At 47.3% G+C, this 24,659-nt stretch overlaps 1 protein-coding gene across 1 annotated transcript in view; it reads left to right on the plus strand.

Annotated features, from left to right (window-relative positions):
- The window catches only part of VWA2 (von Willebrand factor A domain containing 2), a 52,533-nt gene that overhangs the window by 16,167 nt on the left and 11,707 nt on the right, over nt 1-24,659 (plus strand). The window contains exons 4-8 of the mRNA XM_055352214.2: nt 974-1,107; nt 7,257-7,366; nt 18,685-18,879; nt 22,632-22,765; nt 23,435-23,567. Of these exons, the coding sequence (XP_055208189.2) occupies nt 974-1,107; nt 7,257-7,366; nt 18,685-18,879; nt 22,632-22,765; nt 23,435-23,567 (706 nt within the window). The remainder of the gene's footprint in view (nt 1-973; nt 1,108-7,256; nt 7,367-18,684; nt 18,880-22,631; nt 22,766-23,434; nt 23,568-24,659) is intronic.

The following is a 24,659-nucleotide window of genomic DNA, read 5'->3' on the forward strand; positions in this document are numbered from 1 at the left end:
AGGCAGGAGAATTGCTTGAACCCAGGAGGTGGAGGTTGCAGTGAGCTGAGATTGCGCCATTGCACTCCAGCCTGGGCAACAAGAGGTACACTCCATCTCAAAAACAAGCAAAACAGCTCAGTAAACCCTTTTTTGTTTTGTTTTAAAGACAGGGTCTTGCTCTTGTCGCCCAGGCTGGAGTGCAATGGCATAATCTCAGTTCACTGCAGCCTTGACCTCTTGGGCTCAAGCAGTCCTCCTGCCTCAGCCTCCCAAATAGCTGGGACCATAGGCATGCATCACCATGCCTAGCTAGTTTTTGTGTTTTTAGTAGAGATGGGGTTTCGCCATGTTACCCAGGCTGATCTCAAACTCCTGAACTCAAGCAATCCGCCTGCGTTGGTCGACCAAAGTGCTGAGATTCCAGGTGTGAGCCACCATGCCCAGCCTCAGTAAATCTTTATTATTGAATTACTTGGCCTGTGCCTCAAGGTTTTCTGTTACCTGCTCACCAGGTAACAGGGGGTGGCTACTTGCCATGTCCATCTCCCACCATATTCCTTCCTCTTCCACCCTCATCAGTATCCCTCCACATTGCTGCTGTTACTGCTACTGAACTCTTGGGTAACATGGCCTCACATATCAGGGTGCCTGTGTCCACACTAGACTGTGGTCCCCCGAGGCCTGGGACCAAGCCTTTTCAGTGCTGCTCACTAGCCCAGTAGACCCCCTCATAGAACTTAACTGATATTGTTGAACTAGGTTCTTCCATTATTATAATACAAAGGCTTTCACGTAAGGGCACATTTGTGAGCATCACACCCATGGTGCGTGTGCTTCCTGCTTCAGAGGAGGGCTGCTTCTGCAGTTCTCCCCTTTCATGCTAAGAGGGACAGCAGCCTGGCCCACCACAAGGCTGTTTGTGCCTTCACTCTGCTTCAGAAGTGAGACCGACTTGCTACTGGTTGTCATCTGTCTGTCCTGCTCTCCCTAGTGATGTGGTGCTCGGCTGCAGTGGACATCATGTTTCTGTTAGATGGGTCTAACAGCGTCGGGAAAGGGAGCTTTGAAAGGTCCAAGCACTTTGCCATCACAGTCTGTGACGGTCTGGACATCAGCCCCGAGAGGGTGAGTGCAAGTCTTGTGGGTGTTTGTGTTAGGGCGTCTTCTGTGATAAGGGACAGAAACCCGGTTTCAAGCGGAGGAGGCATCTACTGGCTTGTGGAGCTGGGAAGACCAAGAGGCTGAATCCTGGTTCCTGGCATGGTGGGATCCAAGGGCTGAGTTGAGGCTATAAGGCATCTTTTTCTTTCTTTTTTTTTTTCCCTTCTCTCAATTTTGTTTTCTTTTGGTTGACTTCCTTCTCAGGCAGGTTTTCCTGACATAGCCAAGTTGTCCTGCATTGTTCCTCAAGCTAGTGACCCTAGTAAAAATTAAGGGGGCTTCTTTCTCTAGATCTGGCCAAAGTCCCAGGGAGGGCTCTGATTGGGCAGGCCTAGGTCACATGATAATCCACTGACCAATCACAGTAGTCAGAGGGAAGAGAGTTTCTGGCCGGACCTCAGTCAAGAGCTCTGCCGTGTTTTTGGGGCGGGGAGTAGATTTGACTTTCCTCTGGAAAGAGAGGTTGGGTTGTGTTTGCAGAACAATGGGAAAGGGAAAGCATGCTAAGCAGACTAAAGCTGTTACTACCTCAGTGGACTGAATAGCACAGCTCCTACCCTCTCTTGCACTTGAGAGGAGCTATTCCTGCTTGAGTGAATCCAGCCAGTATCTTCATTTCTTGTTCTTCAAATAGTAGGTCTTAAATATAGCAGAGTGTGGTAGCTGTGGCTCTTATTTCTAAAAGGGGCATTTTTTTTTGAACAATCCAATAGAAAAATGGGCAAGGAACACAGATAGTTCCCAGAAAATGAAACGCGCAAGGCCTTCAGGCATATGAAAAGAAGCCCAACCTCACTCACTCAGAGTCAGCAAACCCTATGCCTAACATACAGTTTTTCACTTACTGGGTTAGCAAAAAAAATCCTAAATTTGGTGACATGCTTCACTGGCAAATCTTGAAAAAAACTGGTGTTGTCATACACTGCTGGTGGAGTGTGAAATGGTGCAGCCTCTAGGGGAGAATCCAATAGTATTCATCCCAGTGACAAAGGCTTGGACCCTTTAACCCAGCAATTCTACATCAAGGAATTTATTCTACAGTACACATGCCCACGCAAAATCGTACCCATACAGAGTTATTCATTGCAGCATTATGTGTATAAACTGTAAAATATTTCAGGCAATCCAGATGTACGCTGAGGGAGGACAGATAAATCCCTTATGATGCATTCGTATATTGAAACGCTAGGCAGCTCCAGAAAGTGAGTGAGGAAACTCTCTGATATGGAAAAACACCAGAACAAATGAAGTGTCAAAGTAAGGTGCAAATGGTGTGTATAATATGTTACTTTCTATGTAAAAGATAAAGGGGGATGAATGAAAATCTATCTTTGTTTTCTTGTATCTGTATACAGTTTTCTTATATCTGTATACACTCTGGATGGATTTGTAAGAGGCTGAGGACAGTGGTTTTCATTAAGGGGGAGGTTGGGAAGTGAGTTGACAGGGCACAAGGCCAGAGGGAGACTCATCAATACAGACTTAAATATTTTCTGGATTTTGAGTCACGTGAACCTACTCAAAAGTCAACTTAAAAATTAAGAGAGGCCGGGCGTGGTGGGTCATGCCTGTAATCCCAGTACTTAGGGAGGCCAAGGCGGGTGGATCACGAGGTCAGGAGATCGAGACCATCCTGGCTAACATGATGAAACCTTGTCTCTACTAAAAATACAAAAAATTAACCGGGCATGGTGGCACGTGCCTGTAGTCCCAGCTACTCGGAAGGCTGAGGCAGGAGAATCGCTTGAACCCAGGAGGCAGAGGTTGCAGTGAGCTGAGACGGTGCCAACTGCACTCCAGCCTGGGCGACAGAGTGAAACGCCATCTCAAAAAAAAAAAAAAAAAAAAAAAATTAAGAGATGATGTAGCCTGGAAAAGCTGTCATTACTTGGATGAGAGACCGGTTGCATACAGGTTGAGGAAGGAAGTGGTTTTCCAAGGTAACATTCCTAGATTAATCCTAGTTAAAACCTCTAGGATTTAGGAACATACATGGCTTTTAATCAGGGCCAGATTTTCTGCAGAATGGTGTGTCATTTGGGGAGTTGGAGCACACTTCCTGGACCTTAGATCATCTTGCACCTGAGGACACCATAGCAGGCATCATTTAATCTAGGCACAAGCAGCCCAGAAGATTTCTAACCATGACGTTAACCCAGCATAGACCCTAAAAGGGCCAGGCAAGAAGCGCCAGTTCCCCACCATCCTCTGCACAGGACCCTGCTTTTAAAAGGGTTCCTTATCAGGTGTCATTAGTTACTCATGGAGGAATAACATAAAGAGAAGAAGCATGAAGATTAAACACTGTTGACCTTGGCATTGATGTAGTGTGTCCTGAAATGAGTAGCCTGGAGACCCTGGGGTTGGCTAGTTGGGAATGAGGGGTCCTATGGATTATTAATGCATGTTTCACAGATGAGGGAACAGGCTCAGAGAGGCTAAGTGACTGCCGAGGGTCACACAGCAACCTCAGGAGAGAGCTAAGTGTGGAAGAACTGGGGCTTTTGACTCAGCCCAGGACTTGCTCCATTAGGCCATTTGTCTTGACCCTCAGAATTCACACCCTGCTATCACACAGCAAATGGCCAGCAGTGTGGCAGTGTATGTGTGTGTGTGTGTGAGGAGGGAGTGGTGTAAGAAAACCGTGACAAGAAATTTCCTGGCTGATGCTATTGGGAGCAGATCCCAGAGTTCAGGGAATTTAACCTGGGCATTGCTGGACCACATTTAGAAAGTGTCATTGAGTTCTAGGGGCTGACTTCTTGGTTAGACATGGGCCAAACAGTCAGTGCCCATGAGAAGGAGCCAGGACAGCCAGAGGCCTGGAAACCTCTATGAATGAGGGAACACGATTATCATTTTCATGTGAAAGAGAGCAGACAATGGCTCTGTTTTTTAAGGGTAGAATCTGGGTGTTCAGGGAGTTAGATTTGGGTTTAACCTGAGGAAAGCTTTCTCGCAGCAAGACTTGGGAAGCAGAGGAATTGTTTACCTGGGTAAGTGAATTAGTGTCTTGACCTCCAAAGTCAGGTGGACCCCTTGGCATGCTGCAGAAGGGTTTGCATGAGGGCGATTTAAGATGGTTTAGTCTGACTTGTGGCTTCAGGCTTTATGTTTTTGCTGCTGCATTTTTTTGTATTCTCTTTTTGTTGTCTACATGTACAAGGCATTTCATTTGTGCCATGTTTTACTTTCTTTAACTTTAGTTTTCAAGAAGAAATGTCAAGTAGCTGTAAATTAAGACTTTTATGGATGCTCTGTTGTTAAGGTGGATTTAAGGTGTTTGAAGTCTTCCTCTTAACACTTAAAAGCTGAGAGGTTCACTTCCTGGCTCTAACGTAGTGACTGGGGCAGAGTGATTATGGCTGGTGAGATAGCTGGGCGGGCCTGTTTCTGAGCGTACAGTAAACTGAAGATAAAAGGCAACTATTTTGTTCCCAAACCACCAATTAAACAAAATGCTTTAACTACTGACTTAAGCTGCTTCCTTCTTGTTTTGAAGTTCTGTTTCTTCCTGTTTAACTCAAGTAAATACACCCAGCTGTTGGTCTCAGGGGAGGTTATTTTTTCAACTAAGTAATTCATTCACATGGGTTCAATAAAAAGATGTACAGTGAAAAGTCTCCCTTTCACCCACACATTTTCCATTTGCCCTGTCCCTCAACTTGTGTTCTTGAGTCCCTTCCGGAATCACTTTGTGCAAATACAGGCAATATGAATAAATATTCTTCTTTCTCTCTTATTACGCAAAGCGTAGCCTACCATACACATTATTCTCTCATGCCTTTTTCCTCCTCACATTTTCATGGAAATCTTTGCATATCTGTATACAGGTATAATTTTTTTACAGGTCATTAAAATGTTTCATCATAAGGATTTATCAAGGTCTAATTAACCCCTATTGATGGATATTTGCTGTTACAAATAAACTGATCTCGTAAATAACATCATTTCACACATACAAGTAGGATACATTTCCAGTAGCCCTATGCATTTTTTTAAATTTTATTATTTTTAATTTTCAATAAATATTAAAAAATTGCCTTCCATGGATGTTGTACCAATTTACATTTCTACAAGCAATGTTTGAGAATGCTTGTTTCACCCCGTAAACATTGTATATGGTTTTTTGCTAAATGGATGGGGAAAAATGCTATTTCATTATGGTGAGGCCAGGTGTCTTTCCATCAAAGAGTTACTTGTATTTCCTGTTCTGTGATCTCTGTTCAAATCCTTTGCCCATTTTCTGTTGGATTGTTGGTCTTTTATATGTTGATTCCCAGACACCTTTTTATATATTGAGGAGGCTAACCCTTTAACATGAATTGCACATAATTTTTCCATTTTGTCTTTATTTTTTTATGCCATTAAGGTATGTTTCGTCCCACAGAAGTTGTTTTTTTTTTTTTTTTCATGTCACATTTATCAATCTTTCCTTTATGGCTTCTGGATTTTAAGTAATAGAAAGTAAGTTCTTTTTACACGTTGAAATTTTAGAAATTCTCCTGAGTTTTTCTAGAACTTTCATATTTAGATTTTTCACACCAAAATCTTGAATTCATTTGCAGTTTATCCTTTATTTTTGGTAGATTGCTCTCCAGTTGTCCCAATATCATTGACTGACTAGATCATCTTTTCTCCCTGGTTTGAGATGCCCCTTTTTAATCACACTCTAAATTCAAGGAAAACCTAGGAAGCGCTCCTTCCCAGAAGCTTCTTCCTGAGATCACCTACTGGTCCGTCTTCCTGTGTCTGTCTCCCCAGTGTGTCCACTGAAGACTGAGATTTCTTTCTGCTTAAGGTGCCCAACAGCTCCTCCCCAGAGCATCCTGCCTGCAAAAAGGAACCCCACCCAGCTGATCCGGAGCAGATGCAGCCCGCCTGGTGTGGCAGGGCGTTTCCATCATCTCCCACGTCCCAGGCCTGTCGAGGGAACGGCAGCGAGGGAATTCAAGTGGGGAGCAGAGGGCAGCATCATTGCTTAAATATGACTCACTTGGCCCATTTGCACTCTTGGCCAGAACTAGGGTTAGTTTTGAGAATAGTTACAGAGAATGCTGTTTCTCCAGGGGTTGGAGAACCAATGATTAGGTGCAGGCCTTGGGCCCTCGGGAGGAAAGCTGAATGTTTGTAGTCTCCTCTGCTCAAGACAGGCTAGTGCCTTAAGGATCCAGGGAGCAACTTTACTCAGTTTCCTTTCTCCAGTTTTGCAAGGTATTGGATCTCCTATGGCCTCCTCAGTTAGGACACAAAATCTATGTGGATTCACCAGTGTTCTCCTTAATTACAGAAGAACTTCAGCCCCCATACTGGTCGTTTCAGTTGTAGATGCTGATTGTCCCCCAAATCTGACTGTGGTCTAGAGACCTGGCCTTTCCTCTAGCTTGGCAGGGGCAGGTCTGGTGGGGCTGACCACCCAATGAAGGACCGGGTTGTGGGGTGGCTGTGGTTAGTGATGAGTTATCAGTGATGGTGGCTGTGGTTAGCTTCTGCAGCAGCCCCAGTTGGATCAGTAAGTGTTTCGCTGCTGGCTTGTGCAGGCTGCTGAGAAGGCAGGAGGTATAACTGGGCCTTAGGGAAGACCACAGGCACAAAGTCCAATGGCCTGGCTGCCTTTCTTACTACTAGTCCTGGGCAAGTAAGCATTTGCCTTGGGCCAGAGGTATATATTCTCCACATTGGGGTTTCTCCAACCATAATGTGGGTGTTAATAGTGCCTCTGTGGATTAAATGAGATAGTGCCTGAAACTGCTCAAGACAGCACTGGCAGCTAGGAGGCAGTTGGTAAAAGTGAGCAGAGACCCAGCCCTAAAGATGCACAAGCTCAGCTGAGAACACTGCCAGAATGTTTAGCTGCCTAGCAGTAGGTAAGTCAAGAAGATTGAATTGGGGGTCATCAGTGCAGAACACAAACAGATTTGGCTGTTTTTTTCCAGGTTCTCCAAATTGGTCTTTGGAACCTCCTTCCAAAGGGAGACTGGAGAAAGCTCTGGCACTGGTGTTTGTTGAGTGGATGGGAGGCAGGGTTGTTAACTTTTCTTGCCCCTTCTTTCCTCTTAGGAATGTTTTTGACTCCAGTCTCGGGGCCCTGAGCCCCCTGTCTCCTACTGCAGGTCAGAGTGGGAGCATTCCAGTTCAGTTCCACTCCTCATCTGGAATTCCCCTTGGATTCATTTTCAACCCAACAGGAAGTGAAGGCAAGAATCAAGAGGATGGTTTTCAAGTATGTATGATCAGATACTGCTGTGGTTAGGGTGATGCCAACTGCTCTTAAAATTGCTCCCTTGAAGGGTTTGGTCCTGCTCTGGGCTCACAGAGAGGACTGTGGGCTGCTTTCAGGAGTCCAGCTGGGCACAGTTGGTCACATGAATTCCATTCTCAAGGCTGCCCCTCCTTATTGCATGATAATGTCCCAGGTAGGAATTTAAATGCAAGTGAGAAAATTGCTGCTGTGATGTACAGTTGTCAGTTACCTGGGAGAAAGTGCTATTGAAGGTCACGAATGGGTTTAAGAGCCTGGAGGAATAGGAGGAACACTGAGTCTTAATCCCATTTCTATCCCTTGTGACCACTGCAGCTTGGACAGTTCACCACACTTCTCTGAGCCTCATTTTTGTGGTCTAAAAAGAGTAAGTGCCCCCCTGTTATTAAGAGTGCTTTAAAAATTATGAATATCTGGTTATGTGCTTATACATATACACACCTTATGTGTTAGTCTGTTCTTGCATTGCTATAAAGAAATACCTGAGGCTGGGTAAATTATGAAGAAAACTTTTATTGGCTCATGGTTGTGCAGGCTGTACAGGAAGCATAATGCCAACATCTCCTGGTAAGGGCCTCGGGAAGCTTCCAATCATGGCGGAAGGCAAAGGAGGGGGGGCAGGTGCATCACATGGCGAGAGCAGGAGCAAGAGAGAGAAGGAGGTGAGACACATTTTAAAACAACCAGATCTTATGTGAAGTCACTCATCGCCAAAGGATGGTGCTACGCCATTCAGGAGGGATCTGCCCCCATGATCTAGACAACTTGTACTAGGCCCCACCTCCAACACTGGATTACAGTTCAACATGAGATTTGGAGGGGACAAACCTCCAACCAATATCACCCTCTAAATATATATATAGTCATATGTTTACTTACATTATAAGTTAGCTGATGTGTACGTCTGAATATGATATGTGTGTTTATGCTCATATGTTTTTATACACTTATATTTTGTGTATATTTTATATATTATATATACATATAATCTATATGCATGTGATACGTAAATATATGCATATATACATATGCACATATTGACACGTACATGTATATACATACACACATATATATAATGTTCTTCACAAGCCCTCACAGAATAATGACTTGATTTGCCCCTTGCCACTCTGGTCTGTGTCCACTCTGGGCTCCTGCTGCCCCTTGTACTAGTGTCCACTGAAGTCCTCTGAAGTCCATGGTCACAGCCATTTATGGCCGTCTCCTCCCATTGCAAAGGCTCTGAGCTCTGAGGGCCTTTTGCCAGTTGCAAGCCTCTGTAGGTCTACCAGTGCTCTCAAGAAGCCTGAGGCCCCACAATGGGTACAGCAGGGACTCTGGGAGCCCTGCAGGCCTCAAGAATGTCCTAGTAACCCTCACTGACTTTTATCTTAGACTCTCTATCCCAGCCCTTTCCTCTGCCGTTGAACAGATTAAGCGGCAAGTCATCATGCAAGAAAGTACAAAAGGAAAGAGCTCATTAATATGTGTTTATAAAATACAGTAGTGCACATCGGCCTTTTCTTCTTCCCCTGGAGCCTTGTGCCCTTGGGGCCTCCGAGAATTGGCTTCTTACAGAGAACAGTCTCAGCCTTGCTCCGTATCTTTGACTAAGACACACAGTGCACGGGCTTCCTCCCAGATTTGTGGAATCACTCTCTGCTCTTGGTATATTTAGGAATATGCGCTTTGTTTTTGAAGCACAGTCTCACTGTGTTGCCTAGGCTGGAGTGCAGTGGTGCTATATTGGCTCACTGCAACCTCCACCTCCCAGGCTCAAGCCATCCTCCCACCTCAGCCTCCCAAGTAGCTGGGACTGCAGGCATGTGCCACCACACTGGGCTAATTTTTCTATTTTTGTAGAGATGGGGTTTCCCCATGTTGCCCAGGCTGGTCTTGAACTGCTGAACTCAAGCAATCCACCTGTCTTGCCCTCCCAAGGTACTGGGATTACAGGTGTGAGCCACTGTGCCCAGCCAGGAATCTGCCCTTTTTTTTTTTTTTTTTTTTTTTTTGAGACAAAGTCTCGCTCTGTTGCCCAGGCTGGAGTGCAGTGGCACGATCTCTGCTCACTGCAAGCTCTGCCTCCTGGGTTCAACCCAGAAAGCCCGCCTTGGCTTCCCAGAGTGCTGGGATTACAGGTGTGAGCCACCGTGCCTGGCCGAATCTGCACTTTTAAAAGGCATCTCCCCACCCTCCCCTGTGACTGTTACACACGCTTTTTAAAAACAGCTTTATGGAGATATATTTTATATGCCATAAAGTTAACACATTTAATGTGTACAATTCAATAGTTTTGAATATATTTACAGAGTTAAGCAACTTTTACCCTATTCTAATTTTTGAACATTTTTATCACCTCACAAAGAAACCTTGTAAGTAGACATTGTTCCAAAGAAGATAGACAAATGGCCAATAAGTACACAAAAAGATTGTCAACATCATTAACTATTAAGGAAATGCAGATCAGAACCTTAGTGAGCTACCATGTCATAGCTACTACGATGACTCAGAGACTGACAAAAACAAGTGTTGGTAAAGCTGTGGATAAAGTACAGCCCTCATCCATTGCTTGTGGGATTTGTAAGTGGTGCCTGCCACATTGGAAAAAGGTTTGGCAGTTCCTCAAAATGTTAAACATAGATTTAGCATATGACCTAGCAATTCCACTTCAGGAGAGTTAAAAACACGTGCACACGAAAATAGTTGTATGCTAATGTTCATACCAGTGCTGTTTATAGCAGCTCCAAAACAGAAACAACAGAAAATATCCAACTAATGCGTGTATAAACAAAATGTGGTATATCCAAACAATGGAATACTATTCAACTGTAAGAATGAACAAAGTACTGATTCATGGTACAGCATGGAGGAATCTTGAAAACATTAGGCTAAGTGAAAGAAGCCAGGCATAGCAGGTCATATACTATATGATTCCACGTTTTTTTTTGTTTGTTTGTTTTTTGAGATGGAGTCTCGCTCTGTTGCCCAGGCTGGAGTGCGGTGGTGCTATTTCGGCTCAATGCAAGCTCCGCCTTCTGGGTTCACACCATTCTCCTGCCTCAGCCTCCCAAGTAGCTGGGACTGCGGGTGCCCGCCACCACGCCCGGCTAATTTTTTTTGTATTTTTAGTAGAGATGGGGTTTCACCGTTTTAGCCAGGATGGTCACTATCTCCTGACCTCGTGATCTGCCTGCCTTGGCCTCCCAAAGTGCTGGAATTACAGGCGTGAGCCACTATGCCCGGCCAACTTTTTTTTCTTTTTTTGAGATGGAGTCTCATTCTGTCACCCTGGCTGGAGTGCAGTGGCGCGATCTTGGCTCACTGTCACCTCCACCTCCCGGGTTCAAGCGATTCTCCTGCCTCAGCCTCCCGAGTAGCTGGGACTATAGGCGCTCGTCACCATGCCTGGCTAATTTTTGTATTTTTAGTAGAGACGGGGTTTTGCCATGTTGGCTAGGCTGGTCTCGAACTCCTGACCTCAGGTGATCCACCTGCCTTGGCCTCCCAAAGTGCTGGGATTAGAGGCATGAGCCACCACGCCTGGCCATGATTCTACTTTTTGTGAAGTGTCTAGAATAGGCAAATACATGAAGATAAAAAGTGGATTAGTCATTGCCAGGGGCTGACGGGAATGAGGAATGGCTGCTAATGGTACAGGGCTTCTTTTTGGGGTAAAGAATATGTTTTGGACTTAGATAGTGGTGATGGTTGCACAGCTTTGTGAATATACTAAATATCACTGAATTGTACACTTTAAAAGTGTGACTTTTATGTTATGTAAGTTATATCAATAAGGTAGTTTAAAAAAAAATTACCCATTATATGCAGTATGCATTTTCAGAGGAAAAAGGCTGTTGGTTTAAGTTTAGGGCTAAAAGTCAAAGACCATTTGAGTGACTTTGACTCAAAGAATTCACCTCTGCTCTTGTCTGAAAAACTAATCAAATCTCAAAGAATTGGTACAAAAAGGAGCAAGGAGCATTAGAGATCATCTGGTATGTTTTCCCTCCCTTATTTTACAGAGGAGGATATTGAGGCCGAGAAGAAACAGGGGCCCTGGCCAGGATCAGTGGGTTACACTGCCAATCCAGTAGGCCCCACCCAGCTGTCCTTTCCCACCTCTCACCACGCTCCCTCTCCCACACCCCCTAGATGATTAGTTGAGCTGCTTTTCAGCTGTGTTGAGGTCATAACTAAGGGCTTGAGAGCATTATTTATGACATATGAAATGGAGAGACACACTAAGATTGAGGACATTGAGGGTGGAGAATGAAGGCTTCTTATGTGTCTGAACAAGGTCTGCTCTTCTGGGGCTGTGTATGATTAGCACTTATGTTTCCTAGGACAACTGTAAGTGACAACAAACAAGGAAAGGAGGCACTGATTTTTGGCCCCAGTTGTGGGGTCACTGAGGACACTAAAAATGAAGACAGGCTGTTATGAATCAGAATGGAGGAACATGGGCCAAATGGGAGTGATGACCTCCCCGGAGCACTTTGTTCTTTTTCTACAGTGAAGTTTTGTTTTTAAATTTTCAACTTTTGGCCGGGCGCGGTGGCTCACGCCTGTAATCCCAGCACTTTGGGAGGCCGAGGTGGGCAGATCACGAGGTCGGGATATCGAGACCATCCTGGCTAAAACGGTGAAACCCCATCTCTACTAAAAATACAAAAAATTAGCTGGGCGTGGTGGCGGGCGCCTGTAGTCCCAGCTACTCGGGAGGCTGAGGCAGGAGAATGGCATGAACCCAGGAGGCAGAGCTTGCAGTGAGCCGAGATCGCGCCACTGCACTCCAGCCTGGGTGACAGAGCAAGACTCCGTCTCAAAGAAAAAAAAAATTAAACTTTGTAGGTATGTAGTAGGTATATATATGTATGGGGTATGTGAGATGTTTTGATACAAGCATGCAATGAGTAATCATCATGTCAGGGAGAATGGGGTATCCATTCCCTCGAGTGACAGTGAAACGTTAGATGCTTGACTGATTAGGACAGCTCAACTCAAACCCAGGACACTTGCCTTTCCAGACCGAGGCAGTCCCCCAAAAGTATGTTTTGAGGTAGTGAAGAAACCACTCTGACAACCACCTTATTGCTACCTTGCAAGAAGTTTAAAAAACATTGCAGTCAAACCTTCCAACATTGCACCCCACGATGACATAAAATCAAGATAAGACCTGGCTGGTGATTGGTTCCTAAATGCACAGAGCTCCTGGCCTGCTGGCTGCCCGGGCTTGCTCATTTCATTAATCTCATAGTAACACAACCCTGTGTTTACTGTGACTGAATTTTTTGGACTCCCTCCATAGCTTTGTCTCCACTTTACCTTGGCACAAAACTGTTGATAGCCTTCCCTGGCCCCTTTCAAACCACATTAACATTTAAATATGGCTTTTGGGTTAGTTAGAATTACAAAGCATTTTGTCCTTTTTTTTCCCCCTTAATATTATTTGGTATGTGCTTTTACATAAAGCTGTATTTTTCATGTTGATCATTTTTAATTATTTAATAATCCAAGTTCAGGTATCACAATATATTTAATTATTCTCCTAAAAGGTAACATTTGATTCCAGAATTTTTGTCTATTGCTGGAAAAAAAAGCTATAATCAACATCCCTGTACCTACAGTGGGTTTTCTTTTCTTTCTTTTTCATTTTGAGACGGAGTTTCACTCTTGTCACCCAGGCTGGAGTGCAGTGGCGCAATCTCAGCTCACTGCAACCTCCGCCTCCCAGGTTCAAGTGATTCTCCTGCCTCAGACTCTCCCGAGTAGCTGGGATTACAGGCACCCGCCACCATGCCCGGCTAATTTTTGTATTTTTAGTAGAGATGGGGTTTCACCATCTTGGCCAGGCTGGTCTTGAACTCCTGACCTCAGGTGATCCACCCGCTTTGGCCTCCCAAAGTGCTGGGATTACAGTTGTGAGCCACCGCGCCGGCTGGGTTTTCTTATGAATTATTATTATTGTTATTTTTAAGACAGGGTCTTTCTCTGTCACCCAAGCTGGAATGCAGTGGGGCAATCTCAGCTCACTGCAACCTCTGCCTACCTGGTTCAAGCGATTCTCCTGCCTCAGCCTCCCGATAGCTGGGATTACAGGCCCCCGCCACCACACCTGGCTAATTTTTTTTTTTTTTTTTTTTTTGTATTTTTAGTAGAGATGAGGTTTCGCCATGTTAGCCAGGCTGGTCTCAAATTCCTGACCTCAGGTGATCCACCCACCTCGGCCTTCCAAAGTGCTGAGATTACAGGCATGAGCCACAGTGCCTGGCTTCTTATGAATTATTTTTCTTAGTCTGTTTCATGGCCTGCTGACATCAGAACGACCTGCAGGAAGGTGAGGGAGGAGGGGAGGGAGTGCTGGTTTGAAATCAAGATTTTCAGGCCAGGTTACAGACCCACCAATTTGGACTGTCAGGGAATAGGACCTGAAAATCTACATCATTAAGTCTCCTGAGAGATTTTTATGAACACTAGAATTTGAGACTAGACTCAAAAGATAAACTTCTTACAGTAGGCTGCTGTGGGTTCATTTTGGTAACAGCCACCCACTAGGTCCTCACAGGTGCTAGACCCGGTATTTCATCCTCTAACAATACTATTTCTTTCCCCTTTTAACATGGAAGGAAACTGGGACTCAGGTCAAGTAACTTTTCCAAGTTTACCTGCTAAGATATTTCAGAACTAATATTTGAGCCCCTCCACCTCTGGAACTCATGTTCTTAATTACTTGTCTGCACTGATAGCAAAATGTTTTGATTCTAGCCCTCCCACCCCCCACCCCCAAAAGTTCATGCATGGCAGTCATAACCCCCAAGACAGTAGCTGATCTGTGAACCTTCAACTTGCAACCTAGTTTAGTTCAATTTGAGAGAAATTAGAAAAATTCTGGTGAGACTCTGGCCTCAGAGCCCCCTGTCTGGGTTCAAGTCCTGCCTTCACCACTCATGAGTGGCATAACCTTAGTTTAGACCCTTCTCTGGACTCTCCTATTCCAGAGAGCTGTGGTGAGAATTATATGGGCATATGCTAAGCATATATAGGTAAACATAGGTTGAGCACAGCGCCTGGCACACGCTAAGTGCCCAGGAAATATTAGCAGTTACTATCACTATTCTCTGAGTGGGGTTTCCTCGTTTGTTAAACATAGAAATAGACCCTGAGCTCAGAACAGACTCTTAGGCAGAAGTGCTTCCTGGAGTAAGCGGAGGGATTTCTTTTTCTTTTTTTTTTTTTTTTTTGAGATGGAGTCTCGCTCTGTCGCCCAGGCTGGAGTGCAGTGGCGCGATCTCGGCTCACTGCAAGCTCCACCTCCCAGGTTCACACCATTCTCCTGCCTCAGCCTCCCGAGTAGCTGGGACGACAGGCACCCGCCACCATGCCTGGCTAATTTTTTTGTATTTTTAGTAGAGACAGGGTTTCACCATGTTAGCCAGGATGGTCTCGATCTCCTAACCTTGTGATCCGCCTGCCTCGGCCTCCCAAAGTGCTGGGATTACAGGCGTGAGCCACTGCGCCCGGCCAAGCAGAGGGATTTCTTCTCACTTCTCAGAGGTCAAGCCATGGGGAATCTCACCTTACCTTGGTCGCAAGCCAGCAGACAGTTTTCTTGTGGGAACCCTTAACAGGGTGCTGAGGTAGAGAGGGTGACAGCATTGGTATCACTGTGCTGAGCAACGTGAAGGGTAAGTACTGTCAGTCCTGTGCAGTGGGCAGCCTGGGCTCTCATGTCCCTGAAACTTAATTTCTCTGTAACCACAGGCTGATGGTTGTGAAGAGGGAGGCCCAGACCCATTAGAAAATCTGGATGGGCCAGGCGCGGTGGCCTACGCCTGTAATCCCAGCGCTTTGGGAGGCCAGGGTGGGCAGATCACCTGAGGTCAGGAGTTTGAGACCAGCCTGGCCAACATGGTGAAGCCCTGTCTCTACTAAAAATACAAAAATTAGCAGGGCATGGTGGTGAGTGCCTGTAGTCCCAGCTACTCGGGAGGCTGAGGCAGGAGAATCGCTTAAGCCCAGGTGGTGGAGGTTGCAGTGAGCTGAGAATATGCCACAACACTCCAGCCTGGGTGACAGAGTGAGACTCTGTCTCAAAAAAATAAGAAAACAAAATCTGGCTGGAACCTAAGCCTTCCCCTGAAGGTGGTAGATGGAAAGGAAAAACAGTTTAACTCTGAAGGGGCCAAGGGCAGACCCCTGTGAGAAACAGAAAAGAGTATGGGGAACAAGCACTTTTTCTTTTCACTCCTGAAGCTGTGAGCCTGTAGGAGTGGTAATGATCAGATGGACCACAAGGGAGGGGAGGTTTTGGGGAAAGAAGGCAAGGACTGGTTGAGAACCTCAGGATCCAAGAACATAGCCAGGAGGCCATAGGGCCCACTGGCCAGTGGGTAGAGGAGCAGGTTGCTTCAAAGCCACCAAAGCAGCTTGGCTTTGGATGAGAAGAAAGTCTTGTGAGCATTTAAGCAGGACAGTTTAGAACAGGGGTTGGCAAACTTTTTCAGTAAAAGTTGTATAGTACATAATTTTAATTTTCAGGCCAATGGTCTCTGTGTAGACAGTACATAAATCAGTGGGTGTGGCTGTTTTCCAATAAAACTTTACAAAAATGGGCAGCAGGCCAGATTAAGCTGAGCCTTGGAGAGGAAAGAGCACTGGCTTCAAATTCAGCCAGACTGGGCTTAAACTCCAGTTCCGACCTCCACTAGCCAGATGAGAGTCAGGTGCCTTCACAACTATGTAACTATCTGTTTAAGAACTTGGGCTTTGGAAGTGGAGGGCCCTGGGTTCAAGTCCTGCCTCCACCACTCATGAGCGGCATAACCTTAGTTTAGCCCCTTCTCTGGACTCCTCTATTCCCGAGAGCTGTGGCGAGAATTATATGATAATATGCTAAGCATATATAGATAAACATGGGTTGAGCACAGCGTCTGGCACGTGCTAAATGCCCAGGAAATATTACCAGTTATCACTATTCTCTGAGTGGGGTTTCCTCATTTGTTAAATGTGGGTAAGATTAGTACCTTTTACCATGGATGTAAGGATTACATTCAGTAACAGGTGTGTGTGTGTAGTGTCTGGCACAAAGTAAAATGTCAGCGCTAATATTATCCTTTAGAAATGGAAGCCATTCTGCCCTCCCAGGAGCCCTGGAGGAACACCCTTTTTGAACACAAGAGCTCTTTGGTGAAGGAAACAGTATTAGTAGAGATCAGAATCGGGTTGGTGGTCTTCGGTATCTAATGTGTGATCCAGCAGGGTGTGAGAGGAGTTGGGGGCGCTTGGGAGTCAGTGGCGTGAGTGTAGTCTTCCTCTTCGAAGATTCATCCATGTTGGTATGCTCTGTTTTTCTTTGATAAGCCCATTGCCCAAGCCAAGCTCTGCTCGCTAGCTCCAGAACACAGGTTACATTGCTTACCTGTGTCTTTGCTTTAACCCCTTCCTATGATCAGAATGGCCTCTTCCTTTCCTCATCAGCTGATTCACCAAGACCCCATTTAAAAGCTTTTTCCCCTCTGAAGCCTGTTCCCTGACAGCTCCACCCCACAATGAATCTGCTTCTCCGAATTCCTATTATTTGTATCCTTGCATTCCTTTTTGCTTGCTGTCTTGTAGATCCCATTTCTTCAACTAGACTGGGAGTTCTTTAAGGGATGGGATCGTGGTTATACTTCCTGGTCTCCATTTCACTATCTTCCCTCTAGTGAATCCACAGTAAATACTCACGGGTTGAAAAAAAGTAAGTGAATTTTTAACCCATGCAAATGTCAATATATGTATTGTAGGCAAGACTGCTAATTCTAGGAGTTGTCAGCTCTTGTTGACATTTTTTAACTTTATGGAGCACCGCAAAGAAAACTGCCCTTTAAGAGCTTGCTTAAGTTAGAAAGCAATAAAAGTGAAGAATATTCTAGGCCTGGTCCATAAATCCTTCCCAAGCACAATCTTCATGCTCTTTCCTTGTCTTCCTGCTGAATGGAGAGCATTTTGAGGACTGAGGGGAAGGTGGAACCACAACATGAAAGGAACCTGGATTCCTGAGTAGCTGCTTGGAGGGGAGCCAACCAGGAGAGATGCCTGGGCAGGAGGACTCATGTCAGACTTGCATGAGAAGTAAAACCACACACACACACACACACACGCGCACACACACACACACACACACACACACACACAGCAGGTAATGCCCATGCCTCTTGTCAGTTGGATGTTTTCACATTAGAAGAATGACCATAGTTAGGGCTGAATTAAAGGTAGGCATTGCCTTAATTTATGGTTGGTACAATCTGAGTGTAAATGTGTCCCCCATCTAGAATCTGTGGTTAGTCACTATTTCAGAATAATGCTCCCACAGGGTTTTCTCTGTGTGTACTGTTGATAACCACAGTAATTCCATCAGCCTCACATTGTTGATCATGTTTGGATGGGCTACCATCCGCTGAATGGTTTGGCTGCAACAGGGACTGACTGACTCACAATTCCGTAACCTAAAATCCACTGTAGTGAGTCATTATTTTCTGTCCAGCTGACACTCAAAGCTGGCAGTCCTCTCTCTGACAGGACGCTTACAGGAGCCTCCTAATTTGAGATTTAGCAGACATCCTGCTCTGGGATTCCAGGATTGGTCAACAGTTCCTATAACTGAGCTGCGAGGATGAGAGGATCTCAAGCCACAGCAAATAGAGGACCATTGGCATCCCGATGAGATGGGACCCCTGTAACCTGCCCTGATCTGGAGGTGGTCAGACAGCTCAGCCTTCCAGCTCCCAACCCTGAATTTGGACATGGCCCACAAAGGCCTGGATCACAGAAAAGACTCTCATCACACCCTTGCCTTGAAGCCCTGTCCTTCACTCTTATGGGTCCTTCCTCACACAGTTTTCCTAAGCTCATTATCTGCTTTCCCAACCCAAGATGTTGAGCTGTAACAAGAAGGAGATGATGCAGGGATGAGGAGATGGGAGGCAGGTGTTAGACAAATGACAAGAGCTGTCGGCCCAGAGTCATCACTCGGGGAGGAGAAAAACACACCCAACACACAATGACATTATGATAGAATACAACAGAGATGTACAGGGTGAATCTCAAGTGCATGGAAAAAATAATTTCCGTTCATTGTTGTTGTGGTTTAGATGGTAGAACTATCACTTTCAACCTCTGCTAGGAGAAAGCGACCTTTCGCTAATAACGGAAGAGCTCATTGATTTCAGACTCTCATCCCAACTTCACCTCCCCACATCATTCACTTTTCTTTCTTTTTTCCTTCTGGGTGTGCACAGAGGAGGGCGCACGGAGATGGGACTTGCTCTGAAATACCTTCTGCACAGAGGGTTGCCTGGAGGCAGAAATGCCTCTGTGCCCCAGATCCTCATCATCGTCACTGATGGGAAGTCCCAGGGGGATGTGGCACTGCCAGCCACGCAGCTGAAGGAAAGGGGTGTCACTGTGTTTGCTGTGGGGGTCAGGTTTCCCAGGTAAGAGCCTCAGTCACCCTGGATCAGCCCTCAGGTGGTCAGCCTGGGGATCGTGACATGGCCATGGGAAGGGAGGGGACTGGAAGAGCCGTCTGGGTCCTTCCCTGGATCTGTCTTTTCCTCACTTTGCCATTTTGACTCCAGTGCACAGGAAGCTCCAATCTTTTGGAGCCTAAGTATTTGCACTGATTTTGGTTTTGTTTGAAAACTCAGTTGCAAGTACCAGAAACTCTGCTGAAATTTATTTGGGCAAAAATGGACATTCATGGAGTGATCTTATTCACTGGGTGGGATGGGGGTCCCTCAGGGTGTGCAGGAGCCAGGGACTTCAGTGTCATTGAGATTCTTCCACATATCTCTGCTGTTCTCTGCCTGTTGCCTCCTCTCGTACCCTGACTTTATTAGGAAGCTGGAACTGGAGCTGTGGACGGTGCCCAGCTCACGTCTTCAGAGCTCCACCCTGGAGAGAAAAGACCTCTTTCCACAGTTTAACAATGCAATAAAATATTCTAATCAGCCTGAGGCAGAGCCCACTCTTGGGGCCAAGGGAGTAGGAGTCTGACTGGCCACTCCCCCTTTATCCCATTTGTCTGGCTGCTGGGCAAATAGGCTTTCCTAGAAGAGAGGAGGGTATAGATCCTTAATGCTCTCAAACCAAAAAATGGATGTCACTTATGCCATGGACCAATAGTTATTGTGGGTGTTAAGTGAAATGACTCTGGTCTGCGCACTGTGTTTGCACACAGAAATCTCTTCATTAATTTTAGTACATTATTTAATTTCTCAGTTAATAAATCCAGGTTGTCTGAAACATTGTGTTCTGTTTCAGACAGAGGAAGTTTGCGGTGCACATTGGACAGCTTAGTGTGGGAGCCGAGCAGACAGTTGGGTGTGAGAATCTGGAGCATGGAGGAGGGGACAGGCATGGAGATTGAAATTTGAGGTGGTTTTTAAATCTGATATAAGGTCACCTAGGCAGTGGGGACAGGGAGAGAAGATGACCAACGGCCAGCAAGTGCCAGTCAGAGAGAGGAAGAAGAGAGAGTGATGGAGACTAAAGAGCGGCCAGTAAGGTGGGGACATCCAGGATTGTGCCATGTCCTGGAAATGGTGATGACATCATTGTCATCAATCATTGTGATCAGCAAGTTGGCATTTAACACAGCCTGCCTTAGCCTTCATTGGCTCATTTTGTCTTCTCAAATATAGGCAATACAAACTCCTGGAGAGAGGAGAGAGGGACTTTGCCTCATGGCCCTCTGCCTGCCGTTTCCTACATTGTGCCAGACACAGTGCCTTGAGCATAACCATTGCCAAAGATTTGTCCATGAGGGTAGAACCCACCACACGGTGGGAATCCCTGTCTCCTTCCAGTGCTTTCTTCTTCAGCAGGTAGCTGGAACAGTGCCTCTCAAACTGTCTGGACCAGTATTTTGTTTTTTTGGTTTTTTTTCCCCCCCAGATACACCACGGACTGATAACTTTTTAAAAATACAATAAAAATGAGGCCGGGCATGGTGGCTCATGCCTGTAATCCCAGCACTTTGGGAGGCCAAGGATGGTGGATTACTCAAGGTCAGGAGTTTGAAACCAGCCTGGCAAACATGATGAAACCCTATCTCTACTAACAATATAAAAATTAGCCAGGTATGGTGGTGGGTGCCTGTAATCCCAGCTACTCGGAAGGCTAGGGCAAGAGAGTCACTTGAACCCAGGAAGCAGAGGTTACAGTGAGCCGAGATTACGCCACTGCAGTCCAGCCTGGGTGACAGAGGGTGACTCTGTCTCATAAAGCAAAAATAAATTAATTAGGGGAAAAATGAAATAAACACAATATAAATTCAAATGTTTATTATTTGATTCAGCAGACATAAAATGACTGTCTCATCGCTGTCCAGTTAGTTTGTCAGTGCTTCCCCTCAGTGTCTGCGCTTGTCCCCTCTGCACCAGCGTTTAATGCTTAGGGAGCTGCTCTGCCCACCCATTGCTCTTTGAGCAGCCCTGGCCTAGAGAGATGAGAAGCCATTCCTTGGGAGGGGGATGGCCTGAGCTGAGGGCCGTGTAGGGCTCCCAGGACCACCTGACCCACCCCTCCCCACTCCCACCAAAGGGCTGAGTCGCTGTTGCTCACTGGTTCTCAACGTGTGCTCCCTGGATGCAGTATCTTCATCACCTGGGAGCCTGCTGGAAATGCACAGCCTGGGGCCCCACACCACTGAGTCAGACACTCAGTGTCAGAGAGCCTTGGTCTGCCCTTCATCCTGCCTTCAGTGACTCTGATGCCCACCAGAGTTTGAGGGTCACTGCCAAGGGCAGCGTGAAACTCTACAAGCAATAAAGCAAAAAACTGATACTGGTTCAGTCTCTACTTTTACTTTTTGAGTCAGGGTCCCGCTCTGTCACCCAGGCTGGAATGCAGTGGCACGATCATGGCTAACTGCAGCCCTGACCTCCTGGGCTCAAGTGATCCTCCCACCTCAGCCACCCAGGTAGCTGAAGTAGCTGGGAATACAGATGTCTGCCACGACACCCAGCTATTTTTTTATTTTTATTTTTGTAGAGACAGGGTTTCACTGTGTTGCCCAGGCTGGTCTCAAACTCCTAAGCTTGAGGGATTCTCCCGCCTCCGCCTGCCAAAGTACTGGGATAACAGGCGTGAGCCACCGCACCTGGTCTCTTTCTGCCTTTTGAGCCCCTTCTCTGACAGTTCTCAGCTCTGGCTCAGCATCTGAATTACCTGGCAGCTTGTAAGAAAGTCCATTGCAGGGCTGGGGGGCTCCGGGGCTGGCAGCACTGCCTGCAGACCGTGGCTGTGCAACGCCTCCCCTGTGCACATGTGCCCTCAGGGCTCGGTCCTGGGTCCTGGGAGGAGAATCTGTTTTATGTGCATTCAGAGGAGAATGGGAAGTTTTACAGACCTGAATTTTAGAAATGAATGGGATTTTTGCCCTATCGTCAAACCTTGGTCCACCCTGATGGCTTTTCAAGGACAGGATTCTTCTAGATACATTACTGACTGCGCGTCTTTTTTTTTTTTTTTTTTTTTGGAGACAGACTCTCACTCTGTTGCCCAGGCTGGAGTGCAGTGGCACAATCTCGGCTCACTGCAACCTCCACCTCCCAGGTTCAAGTGGCTCTCCTGTCTCAGCCTCCCAAGTAGCTGGAACTACAGGCACCCACCACCACACCCAGCTAATTTTTGTATTTTTAGTAGAGATGGGGTTTCATCATGTTAGCTAGGCTGGTCCCGAACTCCTGACCTCAAGTGATCCACCCACCTCTGCCTCCCAAAGTGCTGGGATTAGGCGTGAGCCACCACACCCCCCCGACTGCGTGTCTTCTTAAAATGAGGTTTTTCAACATCGCCTAACCCTTTCTTCATGTCCTAGTGTCACCATCTGCACATCATTTTCCTCCTGGCACAAACAGCGCTGCCCTATGGCTATCGAGGTGTGCTGGCCGCTTCCTCTAGATGGCCTCCTGTTGCTGGCCTTGGAGTTCTTACGTCCACTGTTTATCATTCCTCAGTGTTTTTTTCTGTTACCAGCTATGCTTGCTTGTTCTTTGCTTGCTGTCACCTAGAACCACTTTCATTTCCATTCCGGTTAACTGTTTTCCTCACCAGCTATGGGTCTGACAAAACCAGACACTAAATCTGTGCTGCCATCCACAAGGAACCCACGGCCTAGAAGATGAGGGGGCAGGAGGAGAGTGGGTATAGGACCACAAGCTGTTACAACCCCTTGGCACAGGTGGGAGGAGCTGCATGCACTGGCCAGCGAGCCTAGAGAGCAGCATGTGCTGTTGGCTGAGCAGGTGGAGGATGCCACCAACGGCCTCTTCAGCACCCTCAGCAGCTCTGCCATCTGCTCCAGCGCCACGCCAGGTAAGACCTTCCAGCCTGGAGGGAGTGGAAGTGCCGTGTGGGGTCAGAGAGGGCTCCCCGAGGCAAGAGGTCAGGACCCAGGAGCCTCCCAAGGAGGGAGGGCAGGCAAGAGAAACAGAGACCGGCAGCCTCCACCCTGGATGCTCTGCATCTCCCTGTGCCCTGCCCTGTGGGTTTCCCAGCTGGGAGCCCCAAGCTTGTCTTCATGGAGGTAGAGGGGCCCAGGGCTTGAGACCCAGATGTAGTAGGTTCCCTGTCCCCTGCTCAAGAGACAGCCAAGTCTCCTCCCCCTGCCTTGGACCACACAGAGGAGCACAAGGAGGCTTTGTGCTTGGTGCAAGATCCCTGCATTCTAGTCGTCCTTGTCAGGGTCCATCCAGGAGCCAGAGTGATGACGTTATATGGAATGTACATGTGTGCCCATTATGCAAAAGCTGTGTGGGGTGGGGCCCAGCAGAGGAGATGCTCAGAGACTGGATGCCCCGCTGAACAGGCAGAGCAGGGCCCCTCACCCAGAGATATGCCCTGACCTGAGAGAGCAGAAAGTGGCCAGCCTGGAAGTGTGGTGGAACCTCCCAGGAGTGGGAGCAGCTGCTGGGGAAGCGTGTGTGGCAGGAGGAGGTGGAACCCTGTCTCCTCCGTGGGTGCGGGTGTGTGTTGTGGACACAGACTGCAGGGTCGAGGCTCACCCCTGTGAGCGCAGGACGCTGGAGATGGTCCGGGAGTTCGCTGGCAATGCCCCGTGCTGGAGAGGATCGCGGCGGACCCTTGCGGTGCTGGCTGCACACTGTCCCTTCTACAGGTTTGTCTGCGCGGTCTGGGCTCGGCCTGGGTGGAGATGAAGACCCCCACCCCTGAGCTGCGGGGAGGATAGCACTTTGGGGCCCTGCCATGGAGATTGTGACGGGGATCGAAGGAGACCTGGGAGGAAGCCAGGGACGTAGCCATGGGAGAACAGGGAGAGGCACAGCTCCTCGGTGTCAGCATCCCTTAACACACAGCGCAGGTACCCAGGGTGAGCGCCGGTGGCAGGGTCACAGGCATTCTGGAAGGCTGGTGAGTGAGCCAAGCACTGGCCCTGCAGGGCAGTGGTCTGCACTTGTGATATTGATTTGGTAATTTGGTTCCTCTGAGCACCAGTTTCCACATTACGGGGGCTGAGTGAGGCAAGAGGATCGAGATCCTCAGATGAATTCCAGTCAGGGAGGCTGTGGGATGCTGGGTTCTTCAGGATTGGAGCCCAGGCACCCAAGAGCACCTGCTGCCCGGCTGCCAACCCATCCCTCCCAAACACTCCCCACACTGTTCCTGGGCACTTTCTTTAGACTACCTGCCATTCAGCACCTCTGTCCGGAGACTGGTGACCCTGCCCCTCTCCCTTTCTGGGGGGCCGGGGCAGTGTTTGAATCAGCTGCATCTTTACCCATTGGTCCTCCCCCAGCGATGAGCTCACAGCACAGCACACAGCAGTGAAATTGATTGGCTGAGAAGCCTTAGGGCTGTGTTGGGCTGATGGAGAATCCAAAGACTGTTTCTCTGGGAAAGGCCAGCCCCCTACATAAGGGTCAGAGGAGATGAGGTCTCATGCCACGCCGGGGCCACCAGAGGCTCTCCTCAGAACCCAACCTCTCAAGTGAAAGGAGGAGTTGATTCGTTCCTTGGTGGCCACTTTCTAAGTGCCTGCTCAGAGCCAGGCAATGTGCGATAAGGAGACAGTACAGTTGCTGCCCCCAAGGAATCATGGTTTAGAGGGGGGCATTGGAAAAGGAGACCAGCGGCCACCCTGAGGCATCCTAGGTGCTGGGATGGAGTCTGTCCTCTCTGGGATGTCACAGAGAAGGGGCTGCTCGAGCAGTTTTGCAAGATTTGGAACTGTGGCAGTGGGCAAGGCGCT

The sequence above is a fragment of the Gorilla gorilla genome, chromosome 8 (genome assembly GCF_029281585.2).
Source record: "Gorilla gorilla gorilla isolate KB3781 chromosome 8, NHGRI_mGorGor1-v2.1_pri, whole genome shotgun sequence".
Lineage (NCBI taxonomy): Eukaryota > Metazoa > Chordata > Mammalia > Primates > Hominidae > Gorilla > Gorilla gorilla.